Source organism: Dioscorea cayenensis, chromosome 12 (genome assembly GCF_009730915.1).
Source record: "Dioscorea cayenensis subsp. rotundata cultivar TDr96_F1 chromosome 12, TDr96_F1_v2_PseudoChromosome.rev07_lg8_w22 25.fasta, whole genome shotgun sequence".
NCBI lineage: Eukaryota > Viridiplantae > Streptophyta > Magnoliopsida > Dioscoreales > Dioscoreaceae > Dioscorea > Dioscorea cayenensis.
This window is the reverse complement of record NC_052482.1, coordinates 755,277-772,916: the sequence shown is the minus strand read 5'-3', so window position 1 is coordinate 772,916 and position 17,640 is coordinate 755,277. Positions and strand designations below refer to the sequence as shown.

The following is a 17,640-nucleotide window of genomic DNA, read 5'->3' as shown; positions in this document are numbered from 1 at the left end:
GATGAGGGTAAGGGAAGTGAGGCTTGAGAGTGTGTCGGTCCGGGAAGGAAAGGGGGTCGTAGCGAGGTTGTGGGTGACTGTGGAAGTGGAAGCAAGGGTTGTGTGGACTGTGTCTTCTCCGATCGTGAAAGCTTAATCATCATATCGGCCATTACAGCTTGTTGTGAGGCCAAGGACTTCTGTATCATCTCCAGAGTGTCGGAATGTTGCTGGACAGTATTACAGAATGAATCTAGTTTGGTAAGTATAGAGTCGTGGCGGAGCAGCTGCTCACCCATGGTCGTCAACTGTTCGTCAACAGCTCGAGCGCGCGTCGTCATACCTTCCGACATTGATGGTCGAGACTCAACGAAAGCACCAAATGTTGCGCGCTACTAAGATCGTTCTGGGGAAGGGTAATTAGAGTGAGAGGAAGCAGGGAGATAGGTAGAGAAAGGAGACTGGAGAGAGAGAGAGATAAGCAAAAGTTGGGAGAGTCATTCCATCCCCCTCCACTCTCTTCATTCATTCATTAATATCATCATCATAACTCCAACCAGAGATGACACATGTCATCAGGCCATACATCACTTACTAAAACCATTACAATAATACTATGATATTCCATCCAGGCACTAACATCTAAAATATCACATCCCTATCCATGCATTGATTCCATCCATGCACTAACTCTCAAAACTCTTCTTTCCACGCACATCCCAGCACACCCACAACTGCAGCTCCACCATTTACTCCATAATAAAGTCATTAAACCTGGTTAACTTTGTTGACTGCCTTACGCGTCTTGTTTGACTCCGAAGTCCATTTGCATCACACTGTGCATGGATTGTTGCAACCCCCAGAGGTCTTCAGTTCATCCGGACACTGTCTAGTGATGTTGGCAGAACACTGAATGGCATGGTTACAACCAGTGATTGGGCTGAATTCCATGGGGACGTTGAAGCCGTCAATGAGAGAGATATCGATGAAGTCAAGGTTGTTGAAATCATTGAGAGTGAACTCAGCGAGGGTGTTGGGTGGTGATCCATAAGTTTGGCATCCCAAGAGACCATCACAGTCTCCGGTCTCACACTGGCCATAGCCTGAAGAGTTGAAGGTGCAACTAGTCCTGGCCCAGATACGAGCGTTATCCATCCGAGGGTTGATGAAGATGGTCCAGTTTTGGCCTGGGAGGAGTTCACAGCCACCGCCGGGGATAGCAGCTGGCCAGATAGTATAAGGACATTGGTTTACTATGTTAAAGATGGCTGCATGACAAAGGGGAAAAAGGAGGAAGGAGAAGATGATAATGATGATGATGATGAATTGGTTGTGTTGGGACTTGGGATGTTTGTCTTTGATTCTTGGATGTGTTCATTGAAAAGTCTTTAAAGTAGGTTTGACTAGTGATGCAAAAACGTATGGTACTGAAGCATGGATATATTCGGAGTGGGTGATGACCTTGACTCAAGACTTACAAGTCGTTATGTGTAATAAATGCATATTTTATAAAAATTATTTTTATGCCCATATTTTAAAAATAATAGTTGTGTAATCCTTTTCCTATCATCAAACAAAATGTGTACGGTTTAGAATTATTTATTTTTATGAGCAGTCTAATTGTGGGCTAATAAGTGGTTGTTTAGTGTCTACTTATTTATATTTTATATGTTTCAATTGTTATTAATATAACCTTTTGAATTGTTTTAAGATGTTTTATATAATTTTTTTTTATTAATTTTTATCGGTTTTTTTAGTTTTCAAAATTAACATAGTATGATTGACTTTTTTTTTATTATTATTATTTGACATATAAAAGAAATAAGCCAAAGAGCTCATAGCTCAACGACACAATCCCACTTGTTTAAAGTAGTACTAAAGGACTTTTATTATCCTAAATTTAAATTCTCTTCACAAAAACAATTGTGGTAATAGATCCCCGATATGGGTTGAGATTTATGACTTGAGCCCTACATCTACATATAAGAGTGCATGGTTAGATGTTCACTTCTTGGTTCCGTGCACGCCTCTCACTCAATTGCTTGTGCACTTTGCAAAAAAAACAAAATAATAATAATAATAATAATAATAATAACAACAACGGGGAAGTCCTTAAAAGTCTCTCCACAATTTACAGTTTCCGTGAAAGTCCTTTGAAGTTTTTTGTTTCCTCCAAGGTCCCTCCTTTTCAAAATAAATCCAATCAAACCCTGATGACAAAAACGGGCGTTAAGATGCTGTTAACTGGGAGAGGAAATGTCATCTTTGTCCCTTGCTCAAGTTCCAAAATGAAAAGGTGGGGAAATGGCGAAAATACCCTAAACGGGCGTTGGAAACCGCCCAACAGTTGGGAACTTGCAACCCTTAACTGACTTGGCGACTGTTCGTGTTTATACATATATGCGAGGTCTCAATGGAAACCTTTTTTTGTTGGTGTTGTTGTTCTTGTTTTTATGCATAGGACTAAGTTATCCTTGTTCGTTCGCCGACGAGCTTGTTATTCTCTTCACAGTCTCGGCTTCCCAAAAAACGTGTGCGCCTTCCTGCAAGCAAAAACACAAGCGAAAAGGTAAGGAGAAGTCGGACGACTTTCGTGTGCTTTTCGTGTGTATTTTTTGTGGATTTCATGTGTAGAATCTGACTTTCGGCGGTGTGGGTTTCATGCTTTCGTGTGTATTACTTTAGGTTTTCATATTTTTTTGGTGTAATATATGTTTCTTCCTGTGTAACATATCCTTCTTCTGTGTAAAATCTGATCATTTAGTGTAATTTCAATTGACTACAGAAATGGCTACCACTCTGGTCAATACTAGGTGTTACCTGGCCTCTGTCGTGGAGACGATAGAGGGATTGAAGAAAGTGATGAACAATACGCACTGGCAGATACTCTACCGGACCCTTTTTGTGCACATGATAGACTTGGCAGCCATGGTCTAATAAAGAGGGGTCGTGGACGCACTGCTCCGTATATATAATGGCTGAACTAAAAGATTCAAGATTGATGACAGCATGCTCCCGCTCAAGCCCGAGGACATGGCCATCGTTATGGGCGTCCCATGCGTGGGAGAGATTGTCTCCTTCATACATGAAGGAGAAGGGCTCTTATCTAAATTTGAGCGTGCATATCTGAATAAAATGCACAACTGGCATCGCGATACCATCAAGGATAACCTGTTCAGACTTGTTCGTGGGAAGTCCGGAACGGAGGAGACTTTCGTAAAGCTCCTGATCGTTTTCTTTATGATCACCGTCTTCTTCCCGAACACCTCCCTTAATGCGCCCACCTTCGTCGCCAGGTATGCGGGCAACCTGAAGACTATCGACAACTACGCCTGGGCGCATGCCATCCACAAGTGGCTGATGGACGATCTTCCGAAAATAACCACACAGGTGCAGTTGCGCTGTCAAGGGAAGTACCACAGCACCGGATACCTGAAAGGGTGCTCAATCGCCCTCATTATCTGGTTCTACAAGGTGACCGAAAGCGTGAAGAAGCAACACGTTGGTCAGACACTCCGTATACTGTGTTATTGGGAGAGTACATTCATCAAGGCGTTGTCAATCAATCCGTTTTTAAAATCCCTGAAAGGGAAAGATGTGAGGTTTCTTTTAATCTTGTGTAATGTTCAAGCTGTCTAATTTGTTGATCGACCACCCCGTATACTGTCTGTGTAATTTGTTGTTGTTATCACTGTGTAATATTCTTCTTTACTATATAATATATTAACTTCCTGTTTAAATGTTTGACGTTTTGTGTAATATAGTATTTTCCTATGTAATATACTCTAGTAGTGTGTAATATACTTACTAGCTTTATGTGCAATATCATGCTGTTCTGTGTAATATCAATGTTTAATTTATGATAATGTTAGGCTGACATCTTATCTCTTTCTTCCTTTGAAGTTTTATGCTCTTGTCCCATCCAATGACAAGAAAATTGCACTTGTTGGGCATGGAACAGGAAATCCCAAGGAAAGTTATGTATGGTCGTCCCAATTGTACGACTCAAAAAAGAGGGGCCGACGGCATTCCCCTCCAAGGAGGTCAACAAAGAAAAAAGCAGGCCCAACAACTGAAGAGGGAGAAGAGCATCCAAAGAAGACAAGCCGGCGAACTGTCAGAAAATGAGGTGGGGACTATTCCATCGATGTCAATCTCCCAAAAAGGTCTCGACCGCAGTCGATGACCGACAGGCCTGACAGAGCTGCTGATGCTCCTAGCGATGATGATGATGTGTGTGGTTTACTTCACCGCCTACTCACCGAGTTCGATGTGGTATGCGCCCGTATGGATGATTGCGGTACCAAAGATGCTCGGCGGGATGGGCCCGACGAGCGGACCTCACCGGTTGAAGATGTAGTGAATCGACACGAAGACGAGTTCCCTCCGCCTCCTTCATGTACCTGTCCTCGGTCGGGTATGCGTCGGTGACTGAGGCCGAGTACCCGGATCCTGCGGTGCCAACAGAAGCTCCAGCAGAAGTCCAGGGGCAGGAACCGGTGGCCGCGTTAGAAGGTGTATAAGTGATTGAAGGTGACTCGTCACTCGCCGTTGGGGAAGGAAAAGTTACAGCCCAGGAGGCATCTGATGGCGGTCCCGCTGTCGTCCCGTGAAAAGTCTCACTGAAAGACTCCTAATTAAGAGGACCCCGACGAAAATGACACTAAGACCGAGGCCCCCGCCAAGGAAAATTCCCATGAGGAGTGGTCGTACATCGAGGGCGCCCACAGAAGAGTACACCGCCTCAGCCACAATCCTCCAAGGAATCGACCAACATATTTCCACTACAGCAAAAAAAAAAACGGCCACAAGGAGAGGTTGGTCATCGGCGAGCCCCGCATGGAAGCTTAGCCCCCCATTAGCTCAGTCGTCCGATGAATTGGATGACATATTTCTTGTGGCCATGCACGTCATTGACAATCTCCTTCGGACACTTTCAGGAGGGAAACGTATCAGAAAGGATGACAAAGAAAAACTTGTGATCGTACTGTACGAGCATAAGTCGGATACGCTGCCGTACACTGAGTTACAAATTCCAACTATGGATGATTTCATGCCGAGGAAGAAGACATACCCCGGCTTCGCAAGGCTGAAACAACTTGAAAAGTCACCATTAATTTGTACCTAAACACTCGTGTTGATAGATAACTTCCTAATTCTTAAGTACATAATTTAGATATACCGTTTCCGTGCATATAAATATTCCTATATAATAAAAGTTTCGTCATATGTAATTGTTTTTATTTCCTGTGTAATATATATAGATAATTTTTGACGATAGTGTTTCTGTTTATGTCGCAGTTCTATCATATGGAGGGACGAGTACGGATTCACAACCTGTCATAATCTATTCGTCATGTTTGAAGGAAAGGAACAGGAGCTCGACGATGTCGTCACCATCATGGTCCTAATGCTGCGTGAGGAGTTGCTGACAAACTCCAATGCGCATAAGAGGCGTGTCATTGTCACTTTGTTGTTGGCTCTTACAATGTGGAAGTCGGGATACGCCGCCGATCAGGCATTATACATGATGGCCGACGTCATCTTCGGCCACAAGAATGCGGACTTGATTCTTATGCCTATCGTCCTTCATGGGCACTACCATCTGGTTGTCCTCGACATTGTAGGGCAGACATATTTGCATTACTCTTTCCTTCAATCGCCGACATACGATGCTGACGCTACCGAAATGGTAAGTTAAATCCATACAACAATTCCTCGTGAACAACAATTCGTTTGTGTTTAATATACAATATTGTTAAATTAATGCAAAAAACGTGATACAGCGGTATACTCGAACTGTTGATTCGCGCACGAATACCCAGCACAAGTCTTCAAAACCTGTTGATCAACAATAGCCAGAAATTGGAAAAAAAAAGAGAGTAAACTTTATTACTCAAGAGAATAACTATTACAAAACTCATCATACTCTCGCCCATAGGCTTACATTAAATAGGAAAAAAATCAAAGATATGAAAATAATCCATAAACGGAGATAATTCGAAAATATACCAAAAATGGTAAATTTTCAAATACCGGCAAGAAATAAAAGAGTTAACAAAATAAACGCTAACGCCATAAACGGCTTACAAATCAGAGATTTCTAGCCAAAGGAATAGCGAAATCAATTATTACTAAAAATAGCAAAATCAGGGTTTTCGAGGCCTAAACGATGGAATATTGGCCGAAATCAGCAAACTTGTGACTTGTGTCCGTTGGCCCGTTTCCCATCAGACTAGGCCCAAGAAACCCAAAAACTCCACCTCCCGGCGAATAACTAAAATACCCTTATTACTTCGAGTCCCACTTCCGCATGAACGCGCATGTCATCTCCTCAATACGGCCCGCATCAAAACATCTGTCTTTCTCATGTTGTAAAGTGATCTATTCGAGTTCATCATTGAGATTAACACAGACGGAAATCCGTTCAAGCACCTATTGATGATGCATGTCGGTTCCTGCCTGCAACAAGCACCCGGTAGTGTAGATTGCGCCGTCTTCCTTATCCGTTTCATGGAGCAAATTCTGGACAACCAAACGCTTGATGTCCGGCTAGCGGAAGTCCCATTCCTACGGCTTCAATACGTCGTGTGAATACCAACGGACGGCATACGGAAGAATGTTATTGCAACGGGAGATGCAGCGAAGGACGTCACCCTTGAGCAAAAACCCCAGGACACTGCCGTAGTGAATTGCCAAGGGGGAGATGACCCGGCCGGGGAAGGGGGAATAACGGTGACGCTGTGCAGGAGACATACAAAAGGATTGAAGCTGCGGATGTGCACGCACAGGTGGTTAATAAACTTGCAGGGATGGAAGAGACCGGCGGCACAGGCATTGAATAACCGAAAGAAGCCGAGGGAGACGCCGAGAAGCCACCCGCTAAAGTCGACGACGTGAAATTCGCCGAGGGAGACGCCGAGAAGCCACTCGCTGAAGTCGACGCCGTGAAATGCGACGAGGGAGACGCCGAGAAGCCACCTGCTAAAGTCGTTGCCGTGAAATGCGCTGAGGGAGACACCGAGAAGCTGCCCGCTGAAGTCGACGTCGTGAAATGCGCGAAGGAGGTTCTGTCTGATGTTGTCATACCCCAATGACACTTGTGTCTTGTCGAACTTTAAATATATTTGAACTACTTGTGAACTGTCAAACTTTAACTTTTTGGGATTTGCTTGTGTTCTGTCAAACTTTTTAGACGTTTGTAGGATTTGGAAAATGCGAATGTGAAGTCACACAAAAAGCAAAAAACCCTATCGTATAATACACAGAATTAACAATATAATACACAGAAACGACTAACAACAAACATAAACATAATTTATTGGACACGTACGTATGTATAATAAACACTAACACACTCATTATTTGTATTCGTTAGATATAAGCATTACAGTTGAAATCCCTCTGACAGTAACACCATTCTTTAGAACATCATATTTAAACAAAAACATATATATGATATTAAACATTCCAAAAACCTTATGAACATATATATTACACAAAAACACAAGTAAAATAGTTCATTCCGCTATGACTACATTACATGATCTACGGTTATGGCCAGTTTCGTGGCACCGACTACAATATAACTCGCGGATTTCGAATCCTTGTGACTCGGTTCTCTTCCTTCTTGAACGGCCGGGTCGTTTTTTGGTGATGGGGGACCGGATTCACAATTCACGGTGCTCGTCACTTGGTTTGTCTGTGTTAAGGATTGAGTATATAGGTTCAACATATGCAAGGCGGTACCATTCCACTGTGAAGTAATCGATCACGTAACTGTGCACGTTCGTTTCTGTTTGCATGGTCGCCGTGCATGCATGCTTGTATGAGAGCCCATGAACTTCCCATTATCTATAAGAACACTTCCGGTTTCGTAGATAGACAGCATTGTTGTCATTGTCAACTATTTCGTAAATGTCAGTCGTTGAACGGCCTACCCTCATGAACCTACTATCTTTAATAGTCAGTTCAACCTTTTTGTGTATCTTCAGATAAAGATGCGTATCCCACCTGTTTATTTGTGCGCATCTATCAGCCATTATATTCATAAGTTTGAACCTGTGAATATACATATGCACTTAATACAATCCATGTGTGGAGAAAGGATTTTACTGAAAATACATATAATACACAGTTCTTGAATGAGTTTACACAAAAACAATGAATAATACACAGAAAAAGGTGATATTACACAGGTAATAAAGCGTAATACACGTGAATGCCATGATTTCACACTAAACAAAATATAATACACGAGAAGTACGGAGAATTACACACAAAAACATACCTTATTGAGTCAACCAAGCTTGTCACCGGTAGGTGGCGCGCTTCTTTGATCCAAGCGTTGAATAAGTCCACTACGTTAGAGTACATCTCACCCCAACGCATACTCTTAAATAAATAATTAGCCCAGTGATCAACGTCCGATTTGTACAGTAATCAATCGTGTGCCTCCGGCGATGTCATCGCAAGTTCGGTAATGGTATCATCAAACTTTTTGGCTGTGTAAGCGTACACAATTTTTACAAGTATAGCCCAACATTGCTCGCACAATGTTTTGCCAAGTTTAGTGTTCGTTTTTATAAAGTTCGCCTCCAAATGCCGGAGGCAATAACCATGCAACAATGGCGGAAACACTCTCGCGATCGAGGTTATAAGGCCCTTTGACCGATCCGATACGAAAGTAATAATTTCACAGTAGTCGTTTTCACAGTATATTGCCTCATAGAGTGTGGCGAGAAATCAGGTCTAATTGTCATCAGTTTCGTTGTCGACAATAGCAAATGCCACGTGGAAGATACCCTCATTCCTGTCTTTACCGATTGCCCCCAATAGAATCTCGTCATACTTACCAAACAAATGAGTTCCGTCAACAAATAGCAATGGTCTGCACATTTTTTTAAAACCAACCAAAAAAGCACGAAAATAGAAGAAAGCGCGTTTGAATCGTTCCCCGTCCTTCTCAACTGTGATAATGCTTCCGAGATTCGTCTCCGCCACCTTATCGACGTACCACAACAACAAATCGTACATGCTCACCTTACTACCGTGAATGGCGGACCGAGCGACCTCCCTACCCATCCATGCACGCTTGTATAGTAATCGCATGCCGTGTTCTCGAAGGATGTCTTTTTGTATGTCGAATGGTCGATACAATGGTCGTTCCTTCAGCTCTGGATAATATGGTCGCCGACCCATTTCTTACTGGCTTTCGGGTGGACTGTCGTACCGATTCCCCCACCGCAAGTGTGCATCGCTTGCATTGTCTTTATTCGGAACGTCTCATCGTTCCTCTCTTTAGATGCGTAGACATGCCACTAGTAATACAGAGAAACACACCTCACAATCGACCGAATCCTGTCTTTTTTTATGAATGTGGAATCGAAAATGTGCCGTATGGCATAGCTACGCAAGGCATCTTTGAACTTATCCACACTCTCGAACCATTGTCCTACTTGCAATATCAATCCATCAGATATTTGTGAATATGAAGCAATACTGAGTGCACCTGTATGAGAAAACGTAACCATATCCGTATTCAGGCTTTCTGAGATTGACTCCCTGCAGATGCCAACGTATAAGGTATGGAACAAGTCACAAATAATACACAGGAAACACAAACTAAAACATAAGAAATCAATATAATACACAAAAGAACGCGTATTATACACATGACATGCATATAATACACATCAAAGATATTGTAATACACACAAGCATATATAACTACACAAAAAAAGTAGAGATAATACGCACGACGGCGCACAACATTATAAGTGTGGTGTATGTTGTTGAATGACAATGTTGGTACGAAGCTGTTAATGGTTGCTTCCGGTGCCCCACTGACTTCTTCAACAATGATGTCTACCATACTATTCTTGTAAGTGTGGTGTATGTGACACATGTGTTGGAAACCCGCATCTGACGCAATTGGGCAAATCGTGCCGTATAAGTCAGGTGTCACAAACTTCACAATGACTCGAGAAGTGTTAGTGACCACTGCTCACATATCTCGGCCACAACAACCTCCCATGCGGTGAGGACTGTGAATTGAAGTAGCCATCCTTCGCCTTTGAAATGAGCCACAACACAAAATGTCTCCATTATGACTAACACCTGCGTAAGCCTTGGACAAACTCATATGTTAAAAAAAAACCGGCCCAAACGAGGAAGTAACCGAAACTGAATAAAGATGTTGCATACTTGAATAACAGAAAGAATGAGGCAAACAAGAAGAACGACGACAATGAGAAGAAGAACAACGACAAGAAGAAAAAGAACACCGACAAGGAGAAGAAGAACAACGACAATGAGGAGAAGAACACCGGCAAGGAGAAAAAGAACAAGACACAAAGAATGAAGATGAAGACGAAGTACACTAAAAGAGAATGGAGATTTCTGCCATTACTTATCTAAAAAGGCTGATGTGATTGGGTGGGAGAGAGGGCAATTTGGGTATTTCAGAAAAAACTCGTTAACGTGTGTGACGGCAGAGACCTTAAAGAAATATGTGTAAAATTGAGGGAGTAGATGAAAAGTGTAAATGTCAGAGGGGCTGCAGAGGAAAAATGAAACTTTATGCTTTTAAGTAATAATAATAATAATAAGGAGAAGAAGAAGAAGAAACATAATTTAAGCTCATTGGCACAAGCCGGTTAAAATTTGAAACACATTCATGATTCATAGAGCAGGTATACTAACTCACAGAACACCATCCTTAAACTATTACCTCATTCATACATCAATACACTCCGTAACAAGAGGAAAACCGTAGACTCCTAATATCCTTGCTGATAAGCGGGCGTTACGCATCTCCGCGAGTTTTCGTATGCCTGATCGGAGATCGCCCATCGTCGCCGCCACGAGATCTCTTCTCTGATTACCGGCGAGAGAGTAAGAGAGAAGAGAAACGAAGAGAAGAGAAGAGGGTACTCACCCTCTCCGGCGCTGCGAGATCTCATCTCTGAGAACCAGAGCCAGCGAGCGAGAGAGAGATAGAGAGAAAGAGGAGGCTTTTGGTTCGTTTTCAACTGTTCTTTGATTGCATTGCAAGCAAAGGAAGAGAGAGAGAGAGAGAGAGAGAGAGAGGTGAAGGTAAGGTACTGTTTGGAGTGGGAAAGCTCTTACTTTGGTTCACTCCTTCGTTTCATGGAACTGGAGGAGCGAAGGGAGAAGAAGCCCTACTCGGCCCCCTTCATCACAACTCCTCAGGTACCATTTTTTTCTTTAAAATTTTGGTTTTCGAGAAGAAAACAACCCTAAAGGTCGCGCCTTTTTGTAGGGAAGGGAGGGAGATAAGGAGCCCGGGGTGTCTTCAAGGGTGAGTGCTTTTGGTTATCAATTTGGTGTGGTTTTCTTTTGGATCTTGATTGAATTTATAGAGTTTGGTGATGAAGGTGGCGTGGTTGTTGTTGGGGGATGCGACGTCGCCGGGGCAGGCGTTTGAGAGATGGGTGGCGCTGGTGCGTAGGCGCTGCGGCCAGCTCCGGGACTCTGGATTTCCTCATCGGGCACCCAAGAATGTCGCCATTCCCTTCGATCTCTCGCCGTCGCCTTCATTAGAGCGAGAAAGGTATGCAAATGTTTTGAAGGGAAAAAATTTATCTCTTTTTTGTTTCTTTCTTTTTTTTAGCTTATTATTTCTGTATGAACTTTGAACAATGTGAACTTAGTTTGAAATTATGGTGATTTGATAGTTATGTTGTTGTTTTTCTTAGCGCATGATGATTCAATGTGCATTGAATTTAGACATTTATTGAAGAGTTGAAAGATTTGTAGTGTTCCTTGCCATTTCTGTATGAGCTTTTGCATTGGATTGAAGTATGTGAACTTAGTTTGAATTAAGTATGATTTGATGGTTATGGGGTTTATTGTGAGTGGATAATGCATTAATTGAATTATCGAAGAGTGAAAGATTTGTAGAATTGTATTGCAAAACCTTGAACTGGATTTGAACGTCACTTTTAGAATGTAATTGGGTTTGTGGGTTGAAAACTGCTTGTGTTTATGCTATAATGCTTTATACTATAGTTTTGGTTAAATGCCTGTGATTTCTCAAAATTTTTAATGTTTATTATTTAGTCAATTTGACATAGAGTGTTTATTTTGATACTAGTTTTCTCTTCCTTGGCATATGGAGCTATGCCTGCCTTTGGAATTCTCTGAGCCTGTATTTCAATATCTATAGCGTAGATTGTAACTTATGGTTTATGTGAATTGATTGATTTTTGCATGAAATCAATCAACACTCATCAACTGTTTCTTCATGTGGTGTTTTCAGTGAAGAGAAGTAACTATTGAATGCTAACAGTTTATGTATATTAGAAAAGAACTTGAATGGATTTTTCATGTTGTAATGTCTGAAATTTACATTATGCGCTTTTTTTTTTCAAGTTTTGTTCACCACATTGGCAACCTTTACTGAGATGAGAAGCCGTCTATCCATTAGTTTGCTATTTCGATTATCTCACTTGCAGACTCACTAGAGAAGTACTTAATGTGTCATTGTGAAATGTATGATTTACAGTGGCAGACTGGATTCAGGGAAAGGAGATGGTGATTCAGTCACTGTCTTGTCCACTGACCACATTGCAGACATGAGTTTGTGGGAAAGGCTGGGAAGTGCTGCAACACTGGACATTGAATCGAATGACTTTTCCTGGGATGCACTCTCATCACTGCATCATACAGAGCATAATAGTAGCAACGAGCATGCAGAGGACGAAATGAATAAAGCTCTCGAGGTGTGTTCTTGAATGTGTTTTGCCTTCAATAATTAAAACCCAACTTGCTTTTTCAAATTGTTTCTGGTATTAATGACTAGATAAGGTACTGACTGAGAAATGGCGTCGCATAACTTGATTCAAATTTTGGGATTGGCTGGTTACTGTTTTATGTTTCAGCTAAAGAAATGAAGCCTTTTAATGATGCAGGTGACTGTAAACTCTGGGGGTGTTGTTTTCTTTGCGCTGTTTATTGCTCCGGAGAGTGATGATCTTATGCTGAAGGAAGCAGCTGCAGTTGTAAAGATTGCATCATCTCGAATGGCAACACAATCTGAACGATTGGGTTATGAATTTGCAAAGCTTCTCAGAGTTCAAACACCTCAGGTGGTGCACTGATTCCATTGTGGATCATATTCTGTATATGATCTTTTGAAAATATATTCTTGATCATTCTATGCCTCTTGCAGGGTAGAGTTATTCACAATTCCAGCCCAGAATGGCAACAGATCAAGGAAGCCACTGAAAAAGCACGAGATGCTGCTGTTACAATAGGAGATGAAGTCGGGGATGTAACATGCACTGAGTTGTTAGAGGCTCTTGAATTAAGTCGATGCCTTTTCTTAATGAAGTATGAGCACCACTTGATCAGTTGATCCAGTAGTTGTCAAAGGAACAATGTGAAATCTAATCCAATATTAAATCTATTCATGTTCTTACAGTTATGTTCATGGTTCACCACTCCTGGAGAGCTCAGCTGCATTTGATTCATTTGAAGCAGCTCGAATCACTGCTGCGGCCCTTGGGAGAGTCTTGATGCTGGACCTAATACTTAGAAATGAGGATAGACTCCCTTGCCGACAACTTGGCTGGCGTGGTAACAATGCAAATCTTCTGTATGTGGATAAAATCATGTCGGTAAATATGGAGGAAGTGTTGGACGAAGCCTATAAATCTGCGGCCAGAAGATACAGACCACATATAATCAAAATTCTTCAGAAAGAAAGAAGGGTAAACTCTGTTAATGGCAGATTGGATTCGCCAAATCCTGAACTATCCTCTCAGGTGTCTGATGCAAAGACTTATGATGATTTTCATATTGTGGCTATTGATTCCGGGGTTCCTCGACGACCACCTGCCGGAAAGCGTGCAAAAGATCATGAAGTTTATCCCAAGGTGGTTGAACTCATACTGAACAGTTCAGAATTTGCTGCTAATATATTGAGTGAAATTTCTGGTGGTAAGTTGGGTACTCCAGCAGTGTCCGAAATTTCTAATGCCAACATGGCAGCCATTGTTCATGAGTTCCGAGGGGGATTTCGTGCGGCACTGAGGGACCTGCAAAGCTTCCATATATTCCTTCTCACTCTTTACCAGAAACTTGATGGTCTCTTTAGAGTATTCCTATCGATAATCAACAAAAGCTCTGGTGAAGTAGAGAAGGATGATGCTGATTCTCCTCGGCATTCACTTGGGATTGGTTTCAGCACTCCATGTCCTGAAAATAAGGAACGGGTTGCCAATGAAGTGCAAGTGGATTTAAGTGATTCCGATTTACAAAAAAACACTTCAAAACCTTCGCCTTTTGCATCTCGAGACAGCCCTGAATCCACATCTCCGGTCTCCCGGGAGAATTGGGGTGCTAAGTATTCAAAAGGTAAAGGAGAGCAATCCCATTGTCTCCGGTTAACTATGAAGCTTCGCGATTTCAACAAGTTTGCCAAGGTTGGATACTTAAAAGTCCTTATCATAAACTATGAAATGAACATAGTATCTATATATATACACACACACTTTTCATTGCTATGCTAGCTCTCTTATATCTGAGTTTTATACTGGTTGTAGATTGATGCCGAGATGAACAAGGAACTCGAGCAATGGAATGAAATGCTTAGGTCCGATGTTGTCAAGTTGTGCCAGGAGAACAACTTCAATTCAGGGTTTTTCGAGGGGACTGATAACAATACTGTCATTGATGCTTATGAACTAAAGGTAATTCCTTTGATATCTTATATCTAGTTCAATACCGATAACTGAACTGGAGATCTTTGCCTTTTCAGGTTCGACTTGAACATATTCTTGAGAGGATAGCTTTGATCTCGGATGCTGCAAACACAGAGCGGCCGTCTCTTGTTACAGGTAATGTTTTCATCGGAGGAGCTCTTGCTGCAAGGTCCATGCACACTCTTCAACACTTGGGCATCACACACATACTGTGCTTATGTTCACATGAAATTGGACAATCTGATTCACAGTATCCTGATCATTTTGAGTACAAGAACTTTTCCGTAAGAGCTTCGCCTTTTGTTTCATGAACTCAGATCGCAAAATGTACGATCTTGATGCCTATTTCTTTGCAGATAAGTGATAACGAGGATGAAGAAATCAGTGATCTCTTTGACGATGTTTCTGATTACATTGATTACGTCGAACAACATGGTGGAAAAGTTCTGGTTCATTGCTTTGAAGGGAAAAGCCGAAGTGCAACTGTTGTGCTCGCATACTTAATGCTTAGGAAGTATGCAATAATCCAATAACACAACCAGTTGCATTTTTCCGAACATTTGATAAGTGTCTAAATGTTCTTATATTCTGTTGCAGGGGACTCACATTATCAGATGCATGGAACATGCTAAAGAAAGCTCACCGGAGAGCGCAACCAAACGACGGGTTCGCGAAAGCTCTGTTGCAGCTCGACAAGCGGCTTTTTGGGAAGGTATCGATGGAATGGCAACATCGAAAGCCGGCAATGAAGGTGTGCCCGATATGTGGGAAGAATGCCGGGTTGAGTACCAGTTCTTTGAAGCTTCATCTGCAGAAGTCACACAAGAAGATATCTTTAGGGAGTGTTGATAGTGCCATGACAATGGAGATACAAAAAGCTTTGGAAGGGTTAAGGATTAGTAGGAGTAGTAGTATAAGTCCTAAAAAGAAGCATTGTATATCATTCAATGATATAAAACTTTGATTCTTTTGATTTAGTGGTTATGAGGTTTTTTGAATTTTGGTGTTCATAGTGTACAATAATAATATGTGGTTGCATTTGCATTGCATGATTCTATTTATTTAAATTATAAATAATTTTACTAGGTTTACTCCAGTTTGAGGTCATTTAGGTCTAAAATGACATCGTATTCTCCTAAAAACTTAGAGTTACATGCTCGACATGTAACATTTCATTCACATGCATTTTAGCCTTGTATTTAGGTGGCAAAGCATCCTCCAAGAGGAAGGAAATCGTCATAAGTGAGCACGTCTCGAGGCGAAATGTCTGGTTCTGTGAGTGGCTAAATCCATACTTGCATAGATTTAATAAAAATATAATAATATTTTTTTATGTATTTTTATAATATATTTCTGATGATAAATCAAATTTCATTTGATATATATTTTATATTTATATATATACTTTGAGCATGAACTTATTTAGAATAGTTGATTCTATTATACTTATGCGTATTTATTTTGAAAGAAGCATGTTCATATGTATATGTATTTATATGCAAATAGAATATGGTTTGACGTGTATTTTCATATTCAAACATCGTATGGTAGATTCCTCTAGTTGGACTTGGAAAGACTTACATTGTGACATTTGGTTTTGATGGTGACTACGGACGTTAGTTCGACACTGCAGTGGGGGTCCCATGGTCTGGCCTGATAAGAGGTAGCATGGTCAACCCTGAGTTTACCCTGGTTAAGAGGTGCGTGGAGCCATTGACAGGGGGTTCTTATATGGGAGAAACCTGGGGTCACCACACAAGAATCTCAGTGGCCAACACCAAGGAAGGCAACATTTTTTTTTTTTTTAAAAGTCTTTAGTTGCAGCCACGATTAGCTCGGAAATAGTTTGAGGCCAGTTTGTATTTTGAGTTGTGCTTAATGTGTTGGAAAATGTTATTTACTTGTACTATTTATAAATCATTGTGTTAACTGTTAATCTGTTGAATATTTCGAGCTACTTTTTTATATTATTATTGTGGTAATTACTATTTGAAATTTTTTATTACTCTGTTATATCTATGATGTTACCACTCACCAGGTAACATCTATTACTCATCACTCTCCTTTTTTCTTTCTCAGACTACGACGTTAGACTGGGTTGTGCTAGACAGACAATAGACTTATTACTCTCCTTTCTTCTTTCTCCGTGTCTAGGTTAGTTTGTAATGTGCATGTAAACTTTATGGATCCACTAGACTTGACTTTTGTATATTGTTTCTGTATTTCTACTTTCTTATTGTATTTAGAACTTTGGTTGGTTCTGTTGTGGATTTTGTCTCTTTCTTTAGTGAGTTATGTTAGCAGAATTGTTTTGAGCCTTACGGTGACTAGGAGATGGAATGTTGTAGGGTCCACTCTTTGTTGTCGTAGTGATCACTACGTGCCCCGCTAGGATCGGGGCATACCATATATAGATATAAGTCCATTCACAAATTTTCAATTTGCAGACAAACGATAAGTTGTTACATATCTAGCCCTTCGTTTCTCTTTCTAAACCTAACCTCACTCGTACATAAGTATCGAAATATATAGAAAGAGAGTTTAAGTCATCTCCATACTAACACAAGCTATTGTTTAAATAGTACGACATGTATAACACTGTTTCACATTGTTTAAAATTGTTTTTGAATAGATTGTAACCGTTGCCAACGGATACCACTTCAAATCTAGAAATGTTCCTAAATAATTAGTCCTCATATATATATAAATACACAAATTAAACATAAAATATTTATTTATAAATATTAAATGATAATCCAACCGCTATTATTTATATAAACACTACTACACATTTACTAATTAATAATTGCTATAAACTATTATATAATATTATTTAGTGCTATTCAATAATATTGATAAATAAATATTTATCGTTAGATGATCCAATAGCTACAACGTTCGTTTCTAGATTTGAAATATATAAATATATACA

At 40.8% G+C, this 17,640-nt stretch overlaps 2 protein-coding genes across 2 annotated transcripts; one reads left to right on the top strand and one right to left on the bottom strand.

Moving 5' to 3' along the window:
* Positions 1–467: 467 nt before the first annotated feature.
* Positions 468–2,909, bottom strand: LOC120273744 (thaumatin-like protein). Its single transcript, XM_039280447.1, has 2 exons — positions 2,872–2,909; positions 468–1,342 (listed from the first exon to the last, which is right to left on the bottom strand). Exons 1-2 carry the CDS (start codon positions 2,907–2,909, stop codon positions 811–813), a joined length of 570 nt encoding a protein of 189 aa, XP_039136381.1. The 3' UTR covers positions 468–810.
* A 7,808-nt stretch (positions 2,910–10,717) lies between these two features.
* LOC120273872 (dual specificity protein phosphatase PHS1-like) lies at positions 10,718–15,734 on the top strand. The gene is made up of 11 exons (XM_039280610.1): positions 10,718–11,193; positions 11,264–11,302; positions 11,379–11,554; positions 12,509–12,725; positions 12,915–13,091; positions 13,175–13,335; positions 13,427–14,429; positions 14,550–14,696; positions 14,765–14,992; positions 15,065–15,222; positions 15,306–15,734. Exons 1-11 carry the CDS (start codon positions 11,131–11,133, stop codon positions 15,670–15,672), a joined length of 2,736 nt encoding a protein of 911 aa, XP_039136544.1. The 5' UTR covers positions 10,718–11,130; the 3' UTR covers positions 15,673–15,734.
* The last annotated feature ends 1,906 nt before the right edge of the window (positions 15,735–17,640 follow it).

Excerpts from the sequence above, each read along its gene's own strand:
- LOC120273744 (XM_039280447.1), bottom strand. The coding sequence starts at position 2,909 with ATGGCTGCCAAGTCTATCATGTGCACAAAAAGGGTCCG. Across the intron at positions 1,343-2,871 it reads ATGTGCACAAAAAGGGTCCG|AATCAAAGACAAACATCCCA; the intron begins GTAGAGTATCTG and ends AACACATCCAAG.
- LOC120273872 (XM_039280610.1), top strand. The coding sequence starts at position 11,131 with ATGGAACTGGAGGAGCGAAGGGAGAAGAAGCCCTACTCGGCCCCCTTC. Across the intron at positions 13,092-13,174 it reads TCAGAGTTCAAACACCTCAG|GGTAGAGTTATTCACAATTC; the intron begins GTGGTGCACTGA and ends TGCCTCTTGCAG. Across the intron at positions 14,993-15,064 it reads TTGAGTACAAGAACTTTTCC|ATAAGTGATAACGAGGATGA; the intron begins GTAAGAGCTTCG and ends ATTTCTTTGCAG.